General features: G+C 33.5%; 1 protein-coding gene and 1 long non-coding RNA gene across 6 annotated transcripts in view; one reads left to right on the top strand and one right to left on the bottom strand.

The window, feature by feature from the left end:
- Positions 1-9468, bottom strand: part of ntrk3b (neurotrophic tyrosine kinase, receptor, type 3b) — a 296050-nt gene extending 286582 nt beyond the window's left edge. For all 5 annotated transcript variants that reach the window (XR_015495428.1, XR_015495429.1, XM_087260709.1 and 2 more), the window contains exon 1: positions 8968-9468. Coding sequence is in view for 3 of the 5 variants with exons in the window: in XM_087260709.1 (XP_087116835.1) it covers positions 8968-9215 (248 nt within the window). In the remaining 2 variants the exon portion in view is untranslated. The remainder of the gene's footprint in view (positions 1-8967) is intronic.
- Positions 1-22786, top strand: part of LOC147835935 (uncharacterized) — a 379840-nt gene that overhangs the window by 327975 nt on the left and 29079 nt on the right. The window lies entirely within an intron of this gene.

The following is a 22786-nucleotide window of genomic DNA, read 5'->3' as shown; positions in this document are numbered from 1 at the left end:
TTTCGTGCTTTTAAAAACATTTAAACACTTAATGATACAAAAAACAATTAATGAACCACGTCCTTTGCTGCAAAAAGTTAATTTACAGGATTTTACTGTACTCTGGGTTTGAGGAGTATGACGGTACAGACATTTAGAGAGGTATGTGTTGAAATGTAACCATTTTATACCTATTATGTATTATATTGTATTATATATGTCTATGGATTTAACTCTTTGAGCACATCTTGGTTACTAAGGGTTGACAGCATTATTTTAGTTTGAAGGCGATTAAACTATTGGTGGGGACATTTTAGTAATTGGTGGATATTGGTGGTGACATTTCCCCTCCATCCATGCCAATTCTACGCCCTTGCTTAATTGCATATATTTTGCATTAAACTCTTAATTAAACAAAAATTTTTCGGTTCAATTAAATTCGAAGTATATTGCTATTTCCAGAATCTGAGGTAATATAGATAAAATGGTTTCTATATAGTCATATCACAACATAATACATTGAAAAAAAATGGTTCATTGGATTCACTAAATGTTTTTAGGGTAACTGGTTGCAAACGATTTACACTTCCTGACAAAAGTCTTGTCACCTATCCAAGTTTTAGGAACAACAAATAGTAATTTGACTTCTAGTTGATCATTTGGTATCAGAAGTGGCTTATATGAAAGGCATAGGCCTCTAGATTACACTTATTTTACCTTTATGAAATATGATCATGCCTTGATTTTTAATTATTTAATTAGAACAGGTCTGACTTTGCTCAGACAAAAGTCTTGTCACTTAACAGAAGTAATGTAAACTATATAATATAAAGTAATGGTGCAGTGGCAAAATAATTAATATTGTGTTTGACTCCAATGAGCTTGGAGGACTGCATCCATACATCTCTGCAATGACTCAAATGACCCAGTGTTCATCAAGATTATTTGGATTTATCTTCAATGCCTTCAATACCATGATTTTTTCCTTCACCAAACTTGACTGATTTCTGTGAGAATCTTGGGTTCATGTGAATTCCAATAGGTCTTCTGCTGTATTTGTGATGATTGAGATGCAGTTCAACAGATGATTCATCTGAAAAATCTACCTTTTTTTTCAAATGATCTACTAGAAGTCAAGTTATTATTTGCAGCTCTTACAACTGAGATCAACGACAAGACTTTAGTCAGATAGAGTATATGGGGTGAATTTCAACAAACAAATAATGTTGAACATTACTAAATCGAATTAGTTTTTTTGTTTGTTTTTATTCAGCCCATAAATTGTTTACAACCAGTTACCTTTAAAAATTTAGTAAATCCAATGAATCAATTTTTTTCAGTGTAACATTATTTTGACTTACTTCCACTCATTAACCTTTGAGAAACATAAAAAAAAAAAACCTGAGAACAAAAATGAAAACCTTAATTAAACCTGATTCATTCGGTTTAATTCAATTCAAAGTAAATTGCTATTTCCAGAGCTTGCAGTAAAACAGGTAAAATTACGGTATTTGCCTCAAGAATCTGAGGCTAATATCAGTTTAAACCAAACATAAAATCTGAATCGACTGTCTATATATCCATAACATAATAACGCACTATGGCGCATTACGCCCTGCAGCTTCTTCAGATGAACTTTATCCATCAGAAGACTCTATAGTGCTGGTTTTGACCTAGAAACCTTACCATTAGCATACCGACAGGACTTGACATGGGCACATTTCCAATTAAAGTACAGCACCAGGGTAAGTCAGCCCTTTATTACATTACATTGTGGGATACATTTGCTGATTATATAGTAAAAGGGCTGATTTTAAATAAAACTATTTAAGCTCTATTCAAAAACTAAACCCTCAGTGTTTCTATAGAGCAATGAGGGATTTGATGCTTTTTTTTCTTTTTTTTCTTTCATTCATTTGATATGAATAGACGGACTATTTCATGTCAACGTGTCTGTATTATCGTCTTTTTTTAAAACAGGGAGCCCAGACCATTTTAGTGAGCAAGTAAAAATTTGTACAGGCTTGTATCATTTATATGTCATGTTTCACTGTAATGTTAAAAGGAAAGGGAATACGAGTTTTATTTTAGATTAAGCAAAATGAAGCCTGTTTTAGGACTATTAGAATTGCTGTATGTTCATGGGAATTAGGCACATTTCTCTTAAAATTCTCATTACCATAATGTGTCTGGATTTTTTGTTTTGAGGGAGGTTTATTAAAATCATGACTATTAACAAATGTTATTCTTAAGGCCTGTGCACACCGGGACACTTCTTGCTTGCATTTTCCATCAATGTTTAATGCCTCGTGACTAAATAAAGGGCGGGAATGTGATGTGCACACCAACGCCTGCCGTAAAAGCGTAATATCTTGAGAAACGCCTCATGCTTGTTTTTTTGTGTTGACGTGGTGCATCAAGACCTTCTCCACCAATCAGACTGGCACTTTTGTTCACGTGCACAGAGCTGCTGAAGTTGCAGTAAACAGCACTTGGAGGCGCTCAAGCCCAAAACATGGAGCTGATTATTGCTCAGGACGTCTCGAAATACACTGTATTGTGTGTGTCTATATATATATATATATATATATATATACAGTATATATATATATATATATATATATATATATATATATATATATATATATATATATATATGTATATATATATATATATATAAATGTATATATATATATATAAATATATATATTAGGGATGCCACAATTCTCAATATAATATTGAACCATTCGGTACAACATCCACGGTTGAATACGTACTTGTGGATTGCGTTTTTTTTTTTTTTTTTCAGTTTTACATTTAAATAATTTGTGTGCATTTTCTATCTCTCCGAGTTGACTGTTTGTGTGTGCCTCAATCAATATGCTCTAAAATTAGAGGGCGCGGTTTATTTGAAATAGTCAATGTATGTTTATTAACTTCACATGTTTACTTTCAAAATGTAGGAATGTATGTGTTCCTCAGATTGTACATGGGCTACCAGCAGCTGTGAGATTTCAGTTTTAATTTTTTATACAATAGCCTAGAACAGGGGTGGCCAACCCTGTTCCTGGAGATCCACCTTCCTGCAGATTTCAGTTGCAACCCATATCAAACACACCTGCCTGTAATTATCACGGGGTGTTCAGGTCCTAATTAATTGGTTCAGGTGTGTTTCATATGGGTAGCAAGAAACTAGTGTACTTTTCTTGGCTTTGAAGTAAAATAAAAGAGTATTGCAATAAATCGCTTTTTATTTTTCCCCCTCCTTAACCCCCTACTGTTCCTATTGCTTAAGCAAAGAATAACAAAAGAAAAACACAGCCATCAGCCACAATCGTACCGAACCGAAAACCGTGATAAAAAAGGAATGTATTGTACCGTTTTTAGGCTAACTGTATTGTTGCATCCCATACATATATATATATATATATATATATATATATATATATATATATATATATATATATATATATATATATATATATATATATATACATACACATATATATATACAACAGTTCTGTCTGGTTCTCAAAAACCTGATTGGCTGTTAGCCATGCGATATTCTGCAATATCAGAACTCCTACAGCCTCTGTACCCTATGTGTATTACTCCGCCCACATACAACCAGCAAAAAGCAGACACTACAGATCTAAATTTTAAAAGATGCACGCTCAACTGTTTAACTGTCAGCCTATGATTTGAATCCGGAAGAAAGTAGTTCCTCATACAAAAGGGTTTTTGCGACTCTCCATGTTTGATTTTTCTTTTATGTACACAATTATGCCGTCAAACTGTTGAATAAATGCAATATCACACTCGTAGCAGTGCGATATGGCTGTATATCAGCACTGGTGGGGGCACTAATGCAATATATATATATATATATATATATATATATATATATATATATATATATATATATATTTATGAGCAATATCACACTCGTAGCAGTGCGATATGGCTGTATATCAGCACTGGTGGGGGCACTAATGCAATATATACAGTATATATATATATATATATATATATATATATATATATATTTATGAGCAATATCACACTCATAGCAGTGCGATATGGCTGTATATCAGCACTGGTGGGGGCACTAATGCAATATATATATATATATATATATTTATGAGCAATATCACACTCGTAGCAGTGCGATATGGCTGTATATCAGCACTGGTGGGGGCACTAATGCAATATATACAGTATATATATATATATATTTATGAGCAATATCACACTCGTAGCAGTGCGATATGGCTGTATATCGGCACTGGTGGGAGGCGTGCGTTGGCACGATATATATATAGTGATTAATTAGCCCACTGTTTATTTTTTTCACAATTTCTGTTTTATGGAGAGAAGATTTTTTTTAAACACATTTCTAAACATAATAGTTTTAATAGCTTATCTTTAATAAATTATTTATTTTCTCTTTGCCATGATGACAGTAAATAATATTTGACTAGATTATTTTCAAGACACTTCTATGCAGCTTAAAGTGTCTTTTAATGGCTTAATTGCATTAATTTGGTTAACTAGGCAGGTTGGGGTAATTAGGCAAGTTATTCTATAACGATGGTTTGTTCTGTAGACTATCGAAAACGGGGCTAATAATTTTGTCCTTAAAATGTTTTTTCAAAAATTAAAAACTGCCTTTATTTCAGATATACTGTGAAAATGTCTTGCTCTGTTAAACAACTAGGAAATATTTCAAAAAGAAAAAAAAAATCAAAGGGGGGGCAAATAATTTTTTATTATAATTATTTTGATAAAAATTTGATAAGACTGTTTGATGTAAAATGCAAATATATTACCCATAGAAATAGATAAAATATTTATTTTCAAAATGGGGTGTGCTCATAGATGCTGTACTTGTATATGGTTTTCAAATTAAATATAATATATAAAACAAAGATTTTTCAAATACATTTTGAAAACAAATTCACAAGAAATTACTCATAAAATCCACAAAGAATTCAATGTAATTCATTGTTTGTGAATTTAACCAGCAATTTTTTAAACTTGTATCAACACCATTTGCCCCCTCGTGTCAATAAACTGTTGTGAAACACTGCAGAAATCCACCATGTAGCTTCTGCGTTCTCTATCTGCACTCCAGTATATCTAACACAACTATCGTTTGTTTCCATGATTCATCATCAGCTAATTAAAATACAATCACCTTAGAAACAAACTTCAAAAGCGGCAACAGCTCAACCCGAGCTTCGTTTCCAGATCTCAAGCACTTCCTTTTTGAAGCTCCTTTGCTCCCACAGGTTATCAATGCGTCTTTTGATTGTTGCCTCAGAAGGTGCTTCATTTATATTCCTCAGTAAAAGTGGGGCCCCCGCAGATGGCGCCGGGTAGCCCGCTTAAACTGATACAGTCAGTTCCCCCAACAAAATCCCATTGCAGCAGAGACTAAATCTGAGCGTGCATTTCCATGCGACCAACATTCAACCAACACTCAATGGATATCAAGGTCAGTCCATTCTAGTGTCTTTTTTTTTTTCACATTATGGGGCCAAACAAACCCTGTCGTTCTTAATTCTCAAATGCCCTGACCTACTTTACTCAAAAACGGCCTCATGCAAACTTAATGATGAGCTTTTAAATCTTAGGATACGTTTCAAATGACATCACAAGAACGTCACATAAAATATTTGTGAAATAAAGCCGATTCATATGCTTAGCTTTGAAATTTAGAATTTAGTAACTTAAAGGGATAGTTCACGCAAAACTGAAAATTCTGTTACTCTTCGCTAGTTAGTTTATTCTGTTGAACACAAAAGAAGTTATTTTGAGAAATGTTAGAAACCTATCACCATCAAATCATCAAAATGATTTGTGCGGCTTGTTTACACTACTCATTTAAAAAAATTCTTGAGCATTTTTTAGGAAAACGTAATTATTTTAGGTTCAATTCATTTAAAATTGTAAAAACAATGAAGTTAACTTAATTTAATTCAATTAAATTCACCTTTATTTGTATAGCGCTTTTACAATGTAGATTGCGTCAAAGCAGCTTCACATAGAAGATCATAGTAAATTGAAACAGTGTAGTTCAGTTTTCAGTGTTTAAGTTCAGTTCAGTTTAGCTCAGTTTAGTGTGATTTACTAGTCACTACTGAGAGTCCAAACACTGAAGAGCAATCCATCGACGCGCAGCTCTACAGATCCCGAACCATGCAAGCCAGTGGCGACAGTGGCGAGGAAAAAACTTCACCAAAACTTAATCGATTAGTGTTGGGACAACATGAAGGAATTGTGTAGAACCCTGCAGTTTTTACAGTGATTGACTTCCCTGTTATATATTTTTTCCATTTGAAGTCATGGTTACAGATTTCTAACATTTTTCAGGATATCTTCTGTGATCAACAGAATAAAGAAACTTATAAACGTATGGAACCACTTGAGGTTGGATTGAAACGACTTTTTTTACATTAAGTGGTTGTGAATAATTTATTTGAGCTGATTTTAAACAAACGAATTAAATTTAGTAATGTTCAATTTAATTTGTTTAAATTCAGCCCAAATAAATTATTTACAACCACTTAATGTGAAAAAAAATGTAAATCCAAGGAATCATCTTTGAATCATTATTTTCAGTGTACGTAAATGTTAATTCTTGGATGATCTATCGATTTAACTTTCAGAGAACGGACATTTGCTTTAATTGCAATAGTTGCCTTAACAATAAGTTGATGAATTGCTTTAATTTTAGACAAAATCAAATGAAAACAAACCAAAAAACACATTTTCCGAAGCTTTAAAACTAAATTTCTGACACTTTGCCTGCACTAAAAAAGATGTATGCAAAATTATTGCGAACAATTGAAATGTGTTGAATTTAAACAAATTAAATTAAATTTAGTAATGTTCAACTTCATTTGTTTGTTTAAATTCAGCCCAAATAAATTGTTTACAGCCACTTAACGTGAAAAACAAATTGTAAATCCAAGGAATCGTCTTTGAATATATTTTTTTCAGTGTGAAACAAACTTTGAAGGATCTCCTCCATTTTTTTTTATGTTAATCGGTTGCGAACAATTTATATGAACTGAATTTAAACAAACAAACTAAATTTAGTGATGTCATCTTAAATTGTTTAAATTCAGACCAAATAAATTTTTTGCAACCAAAATCTAAGAAATCCTTTTTGAATCATTATTTTCTGTGTCCGTAAATGTTCCTTATTGGGTGAAATATTGATTTAACTTTGAGAGAAAGAACATTTGCTTTAATTTCAATAGTTGCACTAGCAATAAGTTGATAAATTGCTTTAATCTTAGACAAAATCAAATGAAAACAAACCAAAAACATATTTTCTGAAGCTTTAAAGCTTTTTAGAATTTCTGACACTTTGATGCACTTAAAAAAAGATGTAAGCAAATTGTTGCAAACAATATATGTGTTGAATTTAAATAAACAAATCAAATTTAGTAATGTTCAACTTCATTTGTTTGTTTAAATTCAGCCCAAATAAATAGTTTACAACTGCTTGTTAAAAGATTTTTTTGCAAATCCAAGGAATCATCTTTGAATATTTTTTTTCAGTGTGAAAGAAACTCAACTTTAAAGGATCCCCTCCTTTTTTTTCTTTTTTTTTCACGTTAAGTAGCTGCAAAGAATTAATATGGGCTAAATTTAAACAAACAAATTAAATTAAGTAATGTTCAACTTAATTTGTTTGTTTAAAGTCAGTCAAAAAAATTGTTTGCAACCAGTTAACTTAAAATAATTCAAGAAATCATCTTTGAATCATTATTTTCAGTGTATGTAAATGTTATTTCTTGGGTGATCTATCGATTTAACTCTGAGAGAAAGAACACTTGCTTTTATTGCAATATAGTTGCACTAGCAATAGATTGATGAATCTTTTTAATCTTAGACAAGATCATATAAAAACAAACCAAAAAACCTTTTTCTAAGCTTTAAAACTGAATTTCTGACACTTTGCCTGCACTAAAATAAATGTTTGCAAAATTGTTGAATTTAAAGAAACAAATTAAATTTATTAATGTTGAATTTAATTTGTTTAAATTCAGTCCAAATAAATTGTTTGCAACCACTTAACTTAAAAAAATTGTAAATCCAAGGAATCATCTTTGAATATTTTTTTTTCAGTGTGAAAGAAACTCCACTTTGAAGGATCCCCTCCATTTTCTGAGCCAACAACTAAATAAATCATGTTCACACATAAAAACTTGTATCAGCAAACCATGACAAGAACAAACAAACAGACAGACAGACAGACAGCTAGATCATGAAAAACAGACAGACAGAAGTCTCTCTCATGTTTTATGTGCACATATATATGTCTAACAGATCTGTAACTGTAAATATAGGAGCTGTCCAGGGTGCTGAATGAAAGAAATCCCTGTAACCTGTTGGTGCACAGCTGTTCTCTTCAAACCGCTCATTACCAGCGTTAAATGATCACCGCAACCACCTCTGTAATATAAATGTCACAACAATGACCTGAATATCAATGCGCTCCCACAAAACGATCAAACCGGACAATACAGCTTATAATCACGGTGAAATCAAAAAGAGCATTTCCAACGGAGGATTCATTCAGTCCTAATGTGAAAAAACCGACTTGGTTGCACTGAACAAAATCGATGCTAAAGCAAACAGGTTCTTGCACGCTACGATCATTAATGAATGCAGAGGCACGACATTAAAGCGGCACCAGCAAAACAGCAATTGAGATCATCGATATTAATGTTTGGCGATACTAAAACGCGTTTAAACCCTCTGAGGAGGAGAAGAATACGCTATTTGACATCTTTATTGATTAAGTCTGAAATGCAGTTTTGAATTTAACACAATATGCAAGAATAAAAGTTGATACGATTACGCATGTTTGACGCAAACCTCAAGTTTGAGTGTGCAAGGAAGTCGGCCAAATTTATATGTATATACATATCTACATTTTTGCGCAGTAGGGACGCACAGAAGCTCACTTACATGGACGTGATGTTCCTGAAGAGCTCTTCAATGTCATTATTGTTACTGCCATTGCCCGCCGACTCTTGCAGAGCAAGTAAAGGGAAGAAATTTCCAACGTCGGACTTATTGCAATAGATCTCAGTGGGCGAGCAGCTGCATGTTGGTGGACAATCGAGCATGGAGCTCCAATAACCCTGGAAGATGCTTGAGAGAAAGAAAAGCCTCCAGGTGAACACTGGAACCGCCGAACACAACCATACATCCATGACTTTTGGCTCGACGTCTGATGAAGATGGTGAAGATGAAGATCGCCGATGAAGATGCGAGTGCTGAACGTCCGAATTTCGCGTTTGCTACATAAGAGTGCGCGCGCCTGGGAACATGATACGGGGTCGCGCTCCAAAATCGAATCGCCTTATCAAAAGAACAAGTGCAAATGCCAGAACTCGCCTCGACTTTCCGTTCCACAGTCCATCATAGAGATGCTCTCAGTGTCCAAGCTGGAGGAAAGTACTGCTGAGAGCGCTGGTGCTCCGGATGACGAGTATAAAGTCCCACCTACTGGACAGAATTAAGACTGACACCTGCAAGAGGAGGAGGAGGAAGCGGATTCCCGACCAACAAAGGCTTTTATGTAAGACCGTTGCGCAAAAAAAGGATAGAGGGTAGGCTACTATAAGACTAGCTTAGTTTATTAAGGTTGCACTAGGCTTTGTTATTTCTGTAAATTGGTTTTATTTTAAGGCGTCCCACGTAAAAAATAAAAAATAATTCAATTTAATTTAAGTTCATAGAGTTTTTTTTATAGTTTTTATTGTTGTCAATTTTTTTAATAGTTTTTTAAGTTATTGTTTCAAAGCAGTTTTACAAAAGCTGCACATTATTGCATTATTCAAATTAAGGTAAAGTTACAATAAAATATAAGTTACTATGTACTGACATACATATACTACTGGTCAAAAGTTTGAAGTCAGTTTTTATTTATTTACTTTTACTTTTTTATTCATCACTTATTACAGTAAATGTAAAAAAAAAGTTAAATCAGTTCAATATTTATTAAAATTTTAAATAACTGCTTTCTTATTGTATATAGTTTCAACTGAAATTATTACTCCAGTCATTGCTTTTATTGCTATTACATTAATGATAATTATATTAATTATAATAATAGTTGTAAACCTGTAGTGTGTGTGTGTGTGTGTGTGTGTGTGTGTGTGTGTGTGTGTGTGTGTGTGTGTGTGTGTGTGTGTGTGTGTACACACGCACAGAAGCAATACTGTATTTTATAGTAAATACTAGAACATATAATAAAGTGTTTATTATAGTATTTACAATCCTTGTCAATTGATGATTTAGCATGTAACTGCTAAACTTTAATACTTTAGTTTCTACTATAGTATACTGGTGAGTTTCAAACTTTTACGAATCTTTTACTTCTGTTCAACACAAAACAAGATATTCTGAAAAAAGTAAAAAAAATTTTAAAAAAAGCAGCCATTGATACCCATATAAGAACAAAAATACTGTCAATAGCTGTTTTCCATATCACTCACTGTTTTTTACTAGAAGAAAGAAACTGAAACAGGGGTGTGTTTCCCAAACTATAACATAACTCGGGTGGTAACATTTAATTCTGATGGTCCATTTGAGTATTAGTAGACTGTCTGCCTAATATCTGTTGATACCGCTCCTTCAACAGACATTTAACTGACTATAAGAAACTTTGCAAGTACATGTCAACTTATACTAACCCCAACCTTAACTAACAGTCTGCTTATAATCTAATGAGAATTAGTTTGCATGCAGATGCAATGTAACTTATATTCAACAAATGGACCATCAAAATAAAGTGTGACCCACACAGCTGAACTATCATCCTAGCCGGCACACATCATCATAAGACTATTAGATATTAGGTTAGATTGACATCAGATGACCAAAATTCAATGCCAATGTTTAAGGACAATGTTATTTTGACTTCTAATGACGTCAAACTACGTTGATATTTGGTTAATTTAAGGTTGTGTTGAGAAAGTGACCAAAATCCAACGTCTGATAGATGTCAAAGTGGTAAGATGTAACATGATTAGACATTGATATTTGGTTGATTTTAGGTTAGACATTGGACAACTTTCTCGAGTAAATGATGACAAAATCCAACGTCCCCATGACACATTGGGCTATATTGTTAATATGGCATAATGTTGACGTCCTGTGCCTGCAGGGATAGTACAATGCATCAGTTGTGAAAAGAACGATGTAGTGAGGAGAGTTTTCCCAAAACCGTAGTTTTGGTTTTTAGATGGTTTTTAGAAACGCACCCAAGGTTTGGAGCTAGTAAATGTCGAGTAAATGATAACAGAATGTGGATTTATTGGGTGAACTATCCCTTTAAATAATGAGTCTGTATGCACAGATCACTCAGAAAATAAAGACATGCCTTAAATTTCATTTTGGGCTTTGTCAAAACCTGAATGTACTTGACAAGCAACTCATCTCCTTCCTTTCTTGTCTGCTTCAGTGTGTTTTCCGTATCTATAAGTGGTGGTGGGACGCTTTGCTGACAGGCTTTAAGACAGAACTGAAAGTGAGCCCTGCCCTTGTTTCAGCAGCAAATTTGACAGCTCCTCATAATTACCCTCAGGCACTCTGTCGCCTCAGGTACGGCTGAAAAAAGAGAATGTTCTTACACTATACGCAATCTCTTATTTATTGCTCATCAGTGATATTACAAACGATGCAGGGTTTGTGTTGACCCATGTTGATGAGGTAATCATAATAATGCATTTACCTATATGAACCGCAGTAATTAAATCCAGCTTTTTCTTCATTTCTCGTTAAGGTCACAGTCAAGTTTACTATTGATAATTCACACTGTAACCTTTTATAAGGGGTGAACGATCTGAATTTCTCCATGAATGCTTAAAATAATGACATTTGAAAGTGCAAATACAGAGCAATAAATACAATATTTCATTTAAATCTGAAAAAAATTAAGAAAAAAAAACACATCAATACCAATCAATCACAGAAAGACAAGTGAAAAGAGAAAGTGAAAATAAGGGGGAAGGTATAATTATTAAAGATTTTTTTATTTCATTCACTCATTCACTACTCACTCATTCAGTCACTAATTCACACTCTCACTCACACACACATTCATTTACTACTCACTCATTCACTCACTTACTATTTCATTCACAACTCACTCATCCACTCACTCACTATTTCATTAATTTATGCATTCATTCAGTTACTCATTAATTCATTCATTTACTCACTCACTCACTCACTCATTCACTACTCACTCATTCAGTCACTAATTCACACTCTCACTCACACACACACACACACACACACACATTCATTTACTCTTCACTTATTCACTCACTCACTTTCTATTTCATTCACAACTCACTCATCCACTCACTCACTATTTCATTAATGTATGCATTCATTCAGTTACTCATTCACTCATTGATTCATTCATTTACTCACTCACTCATTCATTCACTACTTACTCATTCAGTCACTAATTCACACTCTCACTAACACACACACATTCATTTAATTCTCACTCATTAACTCACTCACTTACTATTTTATTCACAACTCACTCATCCACTCACTCACAATTTCATTAATGTATGCATTCATTCAGTTATTTATTAATTCATTCTTTACTCACTCACTCATTCATTCAATACTTGCTCACTCACTTGCTTACTTACTCAATCACTAATTTGTTCATTTTGTAATCATTCATGTATTCATTCACAACTCACTCATTCAGTTACTCACTCAGTTCATTCTTTTGCTCGGTCACTTAGTCATCACTCATTTATTCACCCACTCTTTCAACAATTCACTCACTTATTCACTCACTCATCCATCCATTAATTTCTTCATTAATCCATTCATTCATTCACTCACTCACTCATTCAATCACTCACTTATTCATTCATTCACTTACTACTCACTTTATTCATTCATTCACTGCCCATTCACTCACTTAATCATTTATTTATTCACTTAGTTACTCACTCATTCACTCACTCATTAATTTACTCGCTTATTCATTTACTACTCACTCCATTTATACATCCATTTCCTCATCAATTTACTACTCATTCACTCACTCACTTAATCATTTATTTATTCACTCGGTCACCCATTCATTCACTCACTCACTCACTTACTCATTCATTTTCTCTCTTATTTATTCATTCATTTATTTATTCATTCTCTACTCACTCAATCCATTCATTTATTTATTCATTTACTCATCAATTCACTACTCCTTTACTCACTCACTCACTCAGTCACTCACTCACTCGTTCATTCACTCACTCATTCATTCTCAACCACCCACTCACTCACTTGTTCATGCACTCTTTCATTTAGTCACTCATTTATTTATTCATGCATTCACTTATTCACTCAATTCATTCATTCACTCACACACTCACTCACACATTCATTCATTCAATACTTGCTTATTTATTCGTTCGTTATTTACTCATTCATTTATTCAGTACTCATATATTCACTCACTCGTACATTCATTCACTACTCACTCGCTTATTCACTCTTAACTTCATTCATTCATTCATTCATTCATTCATTCACTCACTCACTCACTTACTCATCAATCACTACTCATTCATTTATTCAATCAATCACATATTTATTCACTCAGTCACTCACTCATTCACTCAGTCATTTATTCTCATCCACCCACTCTCTTACTCATTCACACACTCTTTCCATGTTACTCACTCATTCATTCATTCGTTCGTTCGTTCATTCATTCATCCACTGACTCACTCATTCATTAATTTATTCACTCACTCATTCATTTATTCACTCAGTAACTCACTCATGCATTCATCCATTCATTTATTTACTTACTCATTCATTCACTACTCACTCAGTCATTGCCTTATACTTCGCACTGCATCACAACACTTTTGTCCCCAATATTTCAACACATTTCACCTTCAATGATCTTGTTATTAAATACAGTATAAGCTGATTTACTGGTTAATCTCCACAGCAATTCTCATTGGTTTTTCAAATGTTGTTATTGTATTACAGTAAAAGACAGGATGCAATATACAGTAGTTTTTTTTAAAGAGAACAATTTCTATAAGCATCTTATATGAATCAGGTATTGGGAAATATAATATAATATAATATAATATAATATAATATAATATAAAATAATATAATATAATATAATATAATATAATATAATATAATATAATATAATATAATATAATATAATACAATATAAAATAATATAATTAATATAATATAATATAATATAATATAATTATACAAGTATTCTGAGAGCTAGAAGCAGTCTCTAGATGTCTAATTTCCAGAATACAAAGAATCTTTGTGTATAGAGTGTATTTCAATGGTCCGTAGGGGCTATTTTTGTACCTGGTTGTTTTTGCATTGATTGCTCTGAATTACTTCTTGGAAGGCGGTTGCGTAAAAGATGTAATGATCAGGGTGAGCGGGTCACTGATGGGCTTTGTCTGTCCTTTTCCTGGATTTTAACATAAATAGTTTGGGAAGAGCAGGCCACAGTCAGTCATTGGTCCTGCTGAACCACAGAAGCGGTGTGGATGAATTAAAGCTGGTGGCTTATTAAAGTCAGATGTAATCATGTTATTGGTGGATCTGATGTGATTGACAGGTTGATCCTGCCCTTGTGACAAGTAAACATGTCATCAAAAAAGAGAGATGTCATTTTCTGTTTTGATTAAAAAAATCACAATCGTGGAAAGGTTTATTGGTTTTGGCGTGAGCGTATAGGTATACTTTTCATAAATAAACACTGTGCGCATACAGCTCTATAGATTAACTATCCCTTATGAGAACCACAAACAACCCTGCGGGCATGTGTTGTTTTGCATGTATATCAGCTGTATAGTAATGAGTTGGAGGGACAAACCTTTCAGCCAGGGGATATGTAACGCAGGGAGTGACACAAACAACTGAGGTTTGGATCCACGTGCAGGTTTATTCATTGGTCAGGTAAGCAAAGGTCAGTTCAGGTGCAAACAGAAATATGCAGATAATCCAGAATCGTAGTCGAATAACAGGCAAGGAGGTCAGAAGGCAGGCAGCAAACAAGGACAAACGGATAAGCAAGGCTAAGGTCAAAACATGGAGAAACAAGACAAGGAAAACGCGTGGTAGTGTTACTATTACAGTTAACAAGACTCGGCAATGGGAGTGAGTGAGTGTGCTGCTTAAATAGTGTGTGCAATCAGTCTCTGACAATCCTCAGGTGGTGCGAGTAATCAGTCTAGATGAGGAAGCATGTATGAGTGTGACCAGAGTGCATGTATGAAAATGTAGTCCAGAAATGGCGGATTTGTAGTCCATAAGTTATTGTTAGAGAAATCCAGCGATCTTATGAAATACGATCGCTGGTAATCATGACAGGGTATTAAAAGAGTAATAATTTTTCTTGGTCTGTATATTAACTGAATTACCTAAAGAACCAGTTTTTAACTATAAAAGGCTTTGGGCTTTGGGCTCTATTTTAATGATCTAGATGCAAAGTCTAAAGCGCATAGCTCAAAAGCATTAAGGTCATGTCTGGATCCACTTTTGCTATTTTCCGCATGGAAAAAATCTGCTCTGCGCCCTGGCGCATGGTCTAATATGGTTGTACTTATTCTCCTAATGAGGTGTGTTTTATGCATAACCAATCTGATATATATATACTTATATATATACTTATATATACAAACCTTTCAGCCAGGGGATATATATATATATATATATATATATATATATATATAAGTCAGAATTATACGGAGACCCGGAAGGGACGTAGTAGAGAAGATAAAAATTGGCTGGGTGAAAAAAAATGGGTGGGAGGAAAAAAATATATTTTTAAGTTTTTGCATTGATTGTGTTCTCTCGCAAAACTGTTTTGCGTTCCCTCGCAAAGTTTTCGTTTTCTCGCAAAGATGTTTTGCTTTCCCTCACAAAGATGTTTTGCGCTCTCTCGCAAAACTATTTCTCCACAAACACTTCCTGTTCATTTCACACATGTAAACCCTCCCGTTTTTGCCAAAAATCTCCCGTATTTTACCATTCTATCCCACTTTCTTTACATTAAAGCTGTGCGTCGATCGTCGCCTTTCATATGCTACCTCTAAACCAGTGAATGCATGTATAAGCGCTGACTGACAGACGCGTCATACAATAAATTGATCCCAGATCAGCTTCTGTACACGCAAAGCGAGAGAACGCAAAAACTTAAAAATATATATTTTCCTCCCACCCATTTTTTTTCTTATACACATTTTTTATTTCTCCTATTTTTTTGTTCACCCAGCCAATTTGTTTCTCCATCACTATGTCCCTTCTGGGTCTCCATAGAATTATTAGCCCCCTGAATTATTAGCCCCTGTTTATTTTCCCCCCAATTTCTATTTCCAACACATTTCTGATCATAACAGTTTTAATAACTCATTTCTAATAACTGATTTATTTTATCTTTGCCATGATGACAGTGACTATACAGCTTAAAGTGACATTTAAAGGCTTAACTAGGTTAATTTTGTTAACTAGGCAGGTTAGGGTAATTGGGCAAGTTATTGTATAACGATGGTTTAATAATTTTGTCCTTAAAATGGATTTTAAAAAATTAAAAACTGCTTTTAATCTAGCCAAAATAAAACAAATAAGAGTTTCTTCAGAAGAAAGAATACTTTCAGACATACTGTGAACATTTCCTTGCTCTGTTAAACATCATTTGATAAATATTTAAAAAAGAAAAAGAATATAATAATATAATAATAACAAAATATATATAATGGAAGTACGATAGCTTGGATGCAGGGTGTATGTGTGAAAGGAGCTATATGTGAAGATCACGTTAAATCAACTCTGATTTAATTTGACATTAGCCATTATTGCATGCTTGATTTACTCTGTATGAATCATAAAATAATAATGAGCTGCGCTATATAAAGCGTACAGAAAGATGTAAGCATGTAATTGTTTATATTGATTATACATTAAGTTGAGACACTTTCATTGAACAGTGACAGCACAGAATGACAAGATAAATGGCAAAGCTTCAATGAAAATGTAGTGTTGTGTATAAAATAACGGCATGAAGTTTGCTGAAAATAAGGCTACAAGAGGGGGTTTTATACAGCCTAGCTAGGACTGGAACCAGCGACCTTGTTGCTGTGAGGGAACAGTAACCACTGAGCCACCATGCCACCCTCGAACAAGAATTTCAGTAAATTAATTAATGCAACAATTGGATTTTAGCTTTAGTTTGAGGTGAGAATGTAACCAAATCTAGCCCCATTAAGCAATGAATATATTTTCATTGTTTAAAAGAACCAGCGGTACATTTCAGCCCGGAATTAGGGGCAGGTTTTTATTTTTGGGATGTGATGCCTTTTGTAATTTACGAGGCCTTACGCACCTTGGATAGAGCACGTATAGGGCGAATTTGTACTGTATAAACACACAATTTATTAGCAATTTCTGATTGAAAATATTCCCATATTCTTTTTATTTTCTACATGCATATACTGAAGACAAAATGTAAAGATTTATTTAAAGGGCACCTATGATGAAGATCAACTTCAGTAAGCTGTTTGGACAGAACTGCATGTAGGTATTGTGTGTCCACAGTCATACTGGAGTAATAGAAACACAACAAGTCTATTTTTTTAATTTCCTGATGTTAAAATGATTTTAAGGCTCACCACAACGTGATGCAGGAGTGTGGTTTTCCCCTGCCCACCAAATTGATTGACAGGCACCGTGTTTCTGTTTTAACATGTAAACTCATGTCCACAGAATATTTTTGCATAGAGAAAGAGATTAAAATATCTGTCTCTCTGTGATTTTTATACATTTTATAACATTTAATATTTATAATAATTAAAACAGAGCATGTTTGTAATAAAGACGCTAATATGTGTGTGTGTGTGTGTGTACTGCAAATGGCATGTGTGTTTGACTAATCTTTTCAGAAAGGCTTGAATAAACCACAAATACATCAAATCAACTTACTTGGTATTTTTGACTAATGAGCTGTATTTCAGCTTCATCCATGTCTGTCTGTATCACTGACTGCTGTTTATCTGATGTAGTGCAGGAAAAGCATCACACACATCGGAGCGGTTAAAGCCACAGGCTACAAAAACAGCTACAATGTACTCAGACACCAAAATAGACAGATTCTTGAGGCTATAATACATTATCTGATGGGTATTTTGAGCTGAAACTTTACAGAGACATTCTGGAAACACCAAAGGCTTATCTTAAATCTTGTAAAGCGGATAAAATAGTTGCCCTTTAAGTTAACTTTAAGAAGTTTTTTTCCAAGATACTAGTATTCAGCTAAAAGTACAATATAAAGACTTAACTAGGCAAGATACTTAGGCGAGGCATTGAACAACAGTGGTTTGTTATGTAGCCATTAAAAAATAATAATTTCTAGAGAGGAAAAATTATATTTACCTTAAATATATATATATATATATATATATATATATATATATATATATATATATATATATATATATATATATATATATATATATATATATGTGTGTGTTGTGTGTGTGTGTGTGTGTGTGTGTGTGTGTGTGTGTGTGTGTGTGTGTGTGTGTGTGTGTGTGTGTGTGTGTGTATATACAGGGCTTTACATTAACACCCGCCAACCCGCTAAATGCAGGTAGATTTCAGCTTTGGCAGGTTAGACAGACAATCCCACTAGCCACTTTGGCTGGTTGAAAATAATTTTTGAATTAAACAGGTTCTGGAAACGCAACTGTCATCGGTTCTCTTTCAAATAAACTAGACAAAAAGTGATGAACATGCACCCGCAGCACCGGTTGCTTTCACTTTGAACAGATTATAAAATGGCCTAAAGTTAACCGTGTGCATGTGATCCTTTCATTATCACACACGGTATGTTTCACCTGCTTTTATTTGCATACGGTTTTATTTGCTTTTATTTTTGTTAAAATGGTTTAATTATTATAATTCTTTTTTTACAACATTGCTGATGAACTCTCCATTTATGTGCAGTTAACCGGTTATTCGAGAGATCTTAAGCCACAACAGATTACTGTGCATATTTTTGATACATGACATTAATTATTTTTTAAAAGTCAATTGCTTTTCTTTTTTTTTTTTTTTAAGAAATGTTTTGTTAAATAAAAAGTATAGTATACAGTTATATTTAGCTTGTTTTGACACATTACAAATTTCTGGCTAAGAAATAAATATTGTTATGTGTGGTTATATAGATAAATTTGGTAAATCGTTAATTTTGAGCTCAAAAAAAGTCTTGTGAAATAAAAACTAATTGCAATATAACACCCATTAATAATGATACACAAAAAGTGAAATGAATGGGGATGCATGTGGACATAACAAAATTTAAATCAAGTAATTTTAGCATGTCAACGTCAAATTTTTTCCCAACAACAAAATTGTGGCTCGTGAAAATGCAGAGTGGCTAGTAACATTGGAAAACTACTAGCCACAGTGGCCGGTAATTAAAAAAGTTAATGTAAAGCCCTGTGTATATATATATATATATATATATATATATATATATATATATATATATATATATATATATATATATATATATATATATATATATATATATATATATATATATATATATATATATATATATATATATATATATATATATATATATATATATATATATATATATAAAAAGGGGAAATATAGTGATATTTTTTCTTAGTTTATGAAACATCACTTAGAAATAAAAATTACATTTCATAAATAAAATTAAAACAATATATGTACATATCATCTGTGTTTGATTTTGGCAGAAATACAAACATATATGTAGTGACTAGCCATAAAATAAGACTTAATTTAAATGTTACAACAATAATTTAAACATTTCGAAGCCCATCATTCAAATCATTTTCTTGACTGAATGTTAATAGCCCTTAACATCTTCATTTCTTCTCCCTCATTTTAGTTTCTATCTTCCCATCAGATCACAATACACACACACACACAGCCTCTGTGTTTCTGTGAACATTAATGCTGCCATAAATAATTTCCTCTGCATTCAATGTGGCAGACTTACGGCTCTCACATTATCCTCCTAATCACCTGTTTGAGGACTTTCTGTTATTATAAACTCCGTCTTCTCTGGGCTGAGAGGTTATCTAATCTAAAGCAACAGATTTTAAGCCTCGGGTAAAAGGTAGCTTGTGTTCCTTTATCAACATGTTATAGATTTAGAAAATGACCTTTTAATAATTGAGGCATTTATTGATCTAGTATTTGAACTGTAATTTGGAGACTGATTTAACAAGCAGTAACACATTGCAAATACGTGTGTCGCGAAACACAAATAGGATACAAATTGTTGCTTTATTAAGTATTTAAAAGACTACCAGGAAATGATGCACAAAAAGAAAGACCAGCCTCCTACTCACATTAAAGTACGTCAACATACTGGAAAAAAAGTATCTTTGATTAGCTTAAATGTAAAAAATATATATATATATATATATATATATATATATATATATATATATATATATATATATATATATATATATATATATATATATATATAATAAATAAATAAATATATGCTACTTCTAGGACAGCCAACTATTTCCTTCTTTTGTTGTTTCTGACTGTAAAGCATTTTCAACCCAGGCTCTTTCTGAAAACGTACCACCATATACATTTCTGGAGAGCTTCAAATACATCCCAGGAGCTTCGTTTTTTTGCAGTTTTTGTTTTTGCAAATCCACCAGAGGCTGCTGTGTACACTTTTTGAGATCTTAAATTTCTCTCGTGAGAGCCATTCACACCTGCTGTTTTCTCTTAAATCCACCAGAGGCCGCTGTCAACTGACTGACTGATTGACTGACCCAACATCCTCCTTCCCTAAACCCAACCAATGGTGTTTTAAAAAGCACCGATTGACCCGCTCACCCACTTCCCTAAACTCAACCGACAGTTTTAAAAAGCAATCCAGAAAAAGAAAAGCCCTCGCATGATTTTTACCACGTTTTTAGATTTTATCACATTCTCATCATGTTATTTACTTGTTTAATTTATTTTCTGCCTTCTGTTTTTGTCTAACCCACTTCCTGGAACCGTTTCAGACTCGAACCCCATCGTCACGGTCAACTCAACTCAGTTTATTTCTAGAGCACTTTCAAACTACCACAATGGGTACGTAAGTGCTGTACATAAAACACATAATACATGCAAACATACAACGAGCCAAAGTACGTAAACTCACAACACATCATTAAAAGCTAAAGAAAATAAGTGTGTTTTCAGTCACAGTGACCTCTGAAAAGACTCAAAAGTTGGAGAAGTTCTTGTGGAGAGTGGAAGATCACTCTAAAGTCTTGGGGCTGCTACTGAAAAAGCTCTATCTTCTTGACATTTCAAGTGTGATCGTGAAACTTCCAAATAGAGTCGATCCTTAGAGCAAAGAGATCTCACCAATTGGTGTATATTAATTAGCTTGGAAGTATACTCAGGGGCCAGGCTAAGGAGGGATTTAAAAACTTACAGCAGTACTTTGTACTGAATTCTAAACTGGATTGGTAGCCAGTAGTTTAGTTTAAACTTTATTGTCCACTCTGCTTGACACAGAAAGGAAATTTTTCTTCAACACTGGATTTAGGACAACAATTACAAACATACAACAACGACACAATAACACTTATCAACACAACAACATAAGTTAAAAGTTTAAAAACCAAATTAGCCCCATGCACAATACTGCAAATCATACTTGGTAACCACCTCATTCACTACAAACATTGATCCGGTTTAGAACAACAACTGCCATTGGGATAAATGACTTTTTATAGGCATTTCTTCGTGCTTTAGGAATTCTAAACCTGCGTCAATTCAAATGCTGAGTGAAGGGGATGTGTATTATCTTTAAAAATCACAACTGCTCTTTTTTCCATAAAAGAGTCAAATAAAATCTGCAATGAATGCTGTTTGTGACCAGTTATCTTATTTGCCTGATTGATAACCAGTATAGGTAAACCAGTACAGGTGTAATGTGCTCTGGTTTTTGTGCCTGGTAAAAGCCTGGCTGATGGGTTCTGGACCAGCTGCAGTCGAGAGAGAGAGGCGTGACTCACACCCCGATACAATGCGTTGCAATAATCCAGACCAGAAGAGATGAAGGCATGAACAACCTTTTCCAAATCACTGAAAGAGAGGACAGACTTCAGCTAGCCAATAGATCTAAAATAGAAAAAAAACTATTTTTGACAACCGCATAAATTTGGCTATCAAATTTAAGCTTAGCCGTCCATATGGAGGTAAGCGGTCAGCTGGTAAGCGTGAAAAGGAACTGCGTCATACCACCCCGTCACATTTGTTTTAAAGACGAAATGGAGCCATACATACTTCTGCCTACATAATTCAAGATCTCCAGGAATGTATATAGAGCTATGTTTTCAGAATGAACCTATGTTGGACATTTCACTCAAAAAAAATATTTGGAGCCATTGCAGGAAATCCATGTGAACACGGGGAGAAAATGCGAACTCCACACAGAAATGCCATCTGGCTCAGAAGGGACTCGAAACAGCGACCATCTTGCTGTGAGGCGACAGTGCTAACCACTGGGCCACCATATTACCCCCGTTGCTAAAGTTTACACTTGAAATTGTGTCTGAAAACATAACACTTATATATTTTAATTTATTTTTTTACTTATGTCTCTATTTCATCAGTTACTCATATACCATTAGTCTCAGATTTCATCAACAACATTGCATGGTAA

Source organism: Danio rerio, chromosome 7 (genome assembly GCF_052040795.2).
Source record: "Danio rerio strain M-AB ecotype USA chromosome 7, GRCz13ab, whole genome shotgun sequence".
Classification (NCBI taxonomy): Eukaryota; Metazoa; Chordata; class Actinopteri; order Cypriniformes; family Danionidae; genus Danio; species Danio rerio.
Note: the sequence above shows the minus strand (reverse complement) of the source record. Positions and strands in the feature narration are given on the sequence as shown.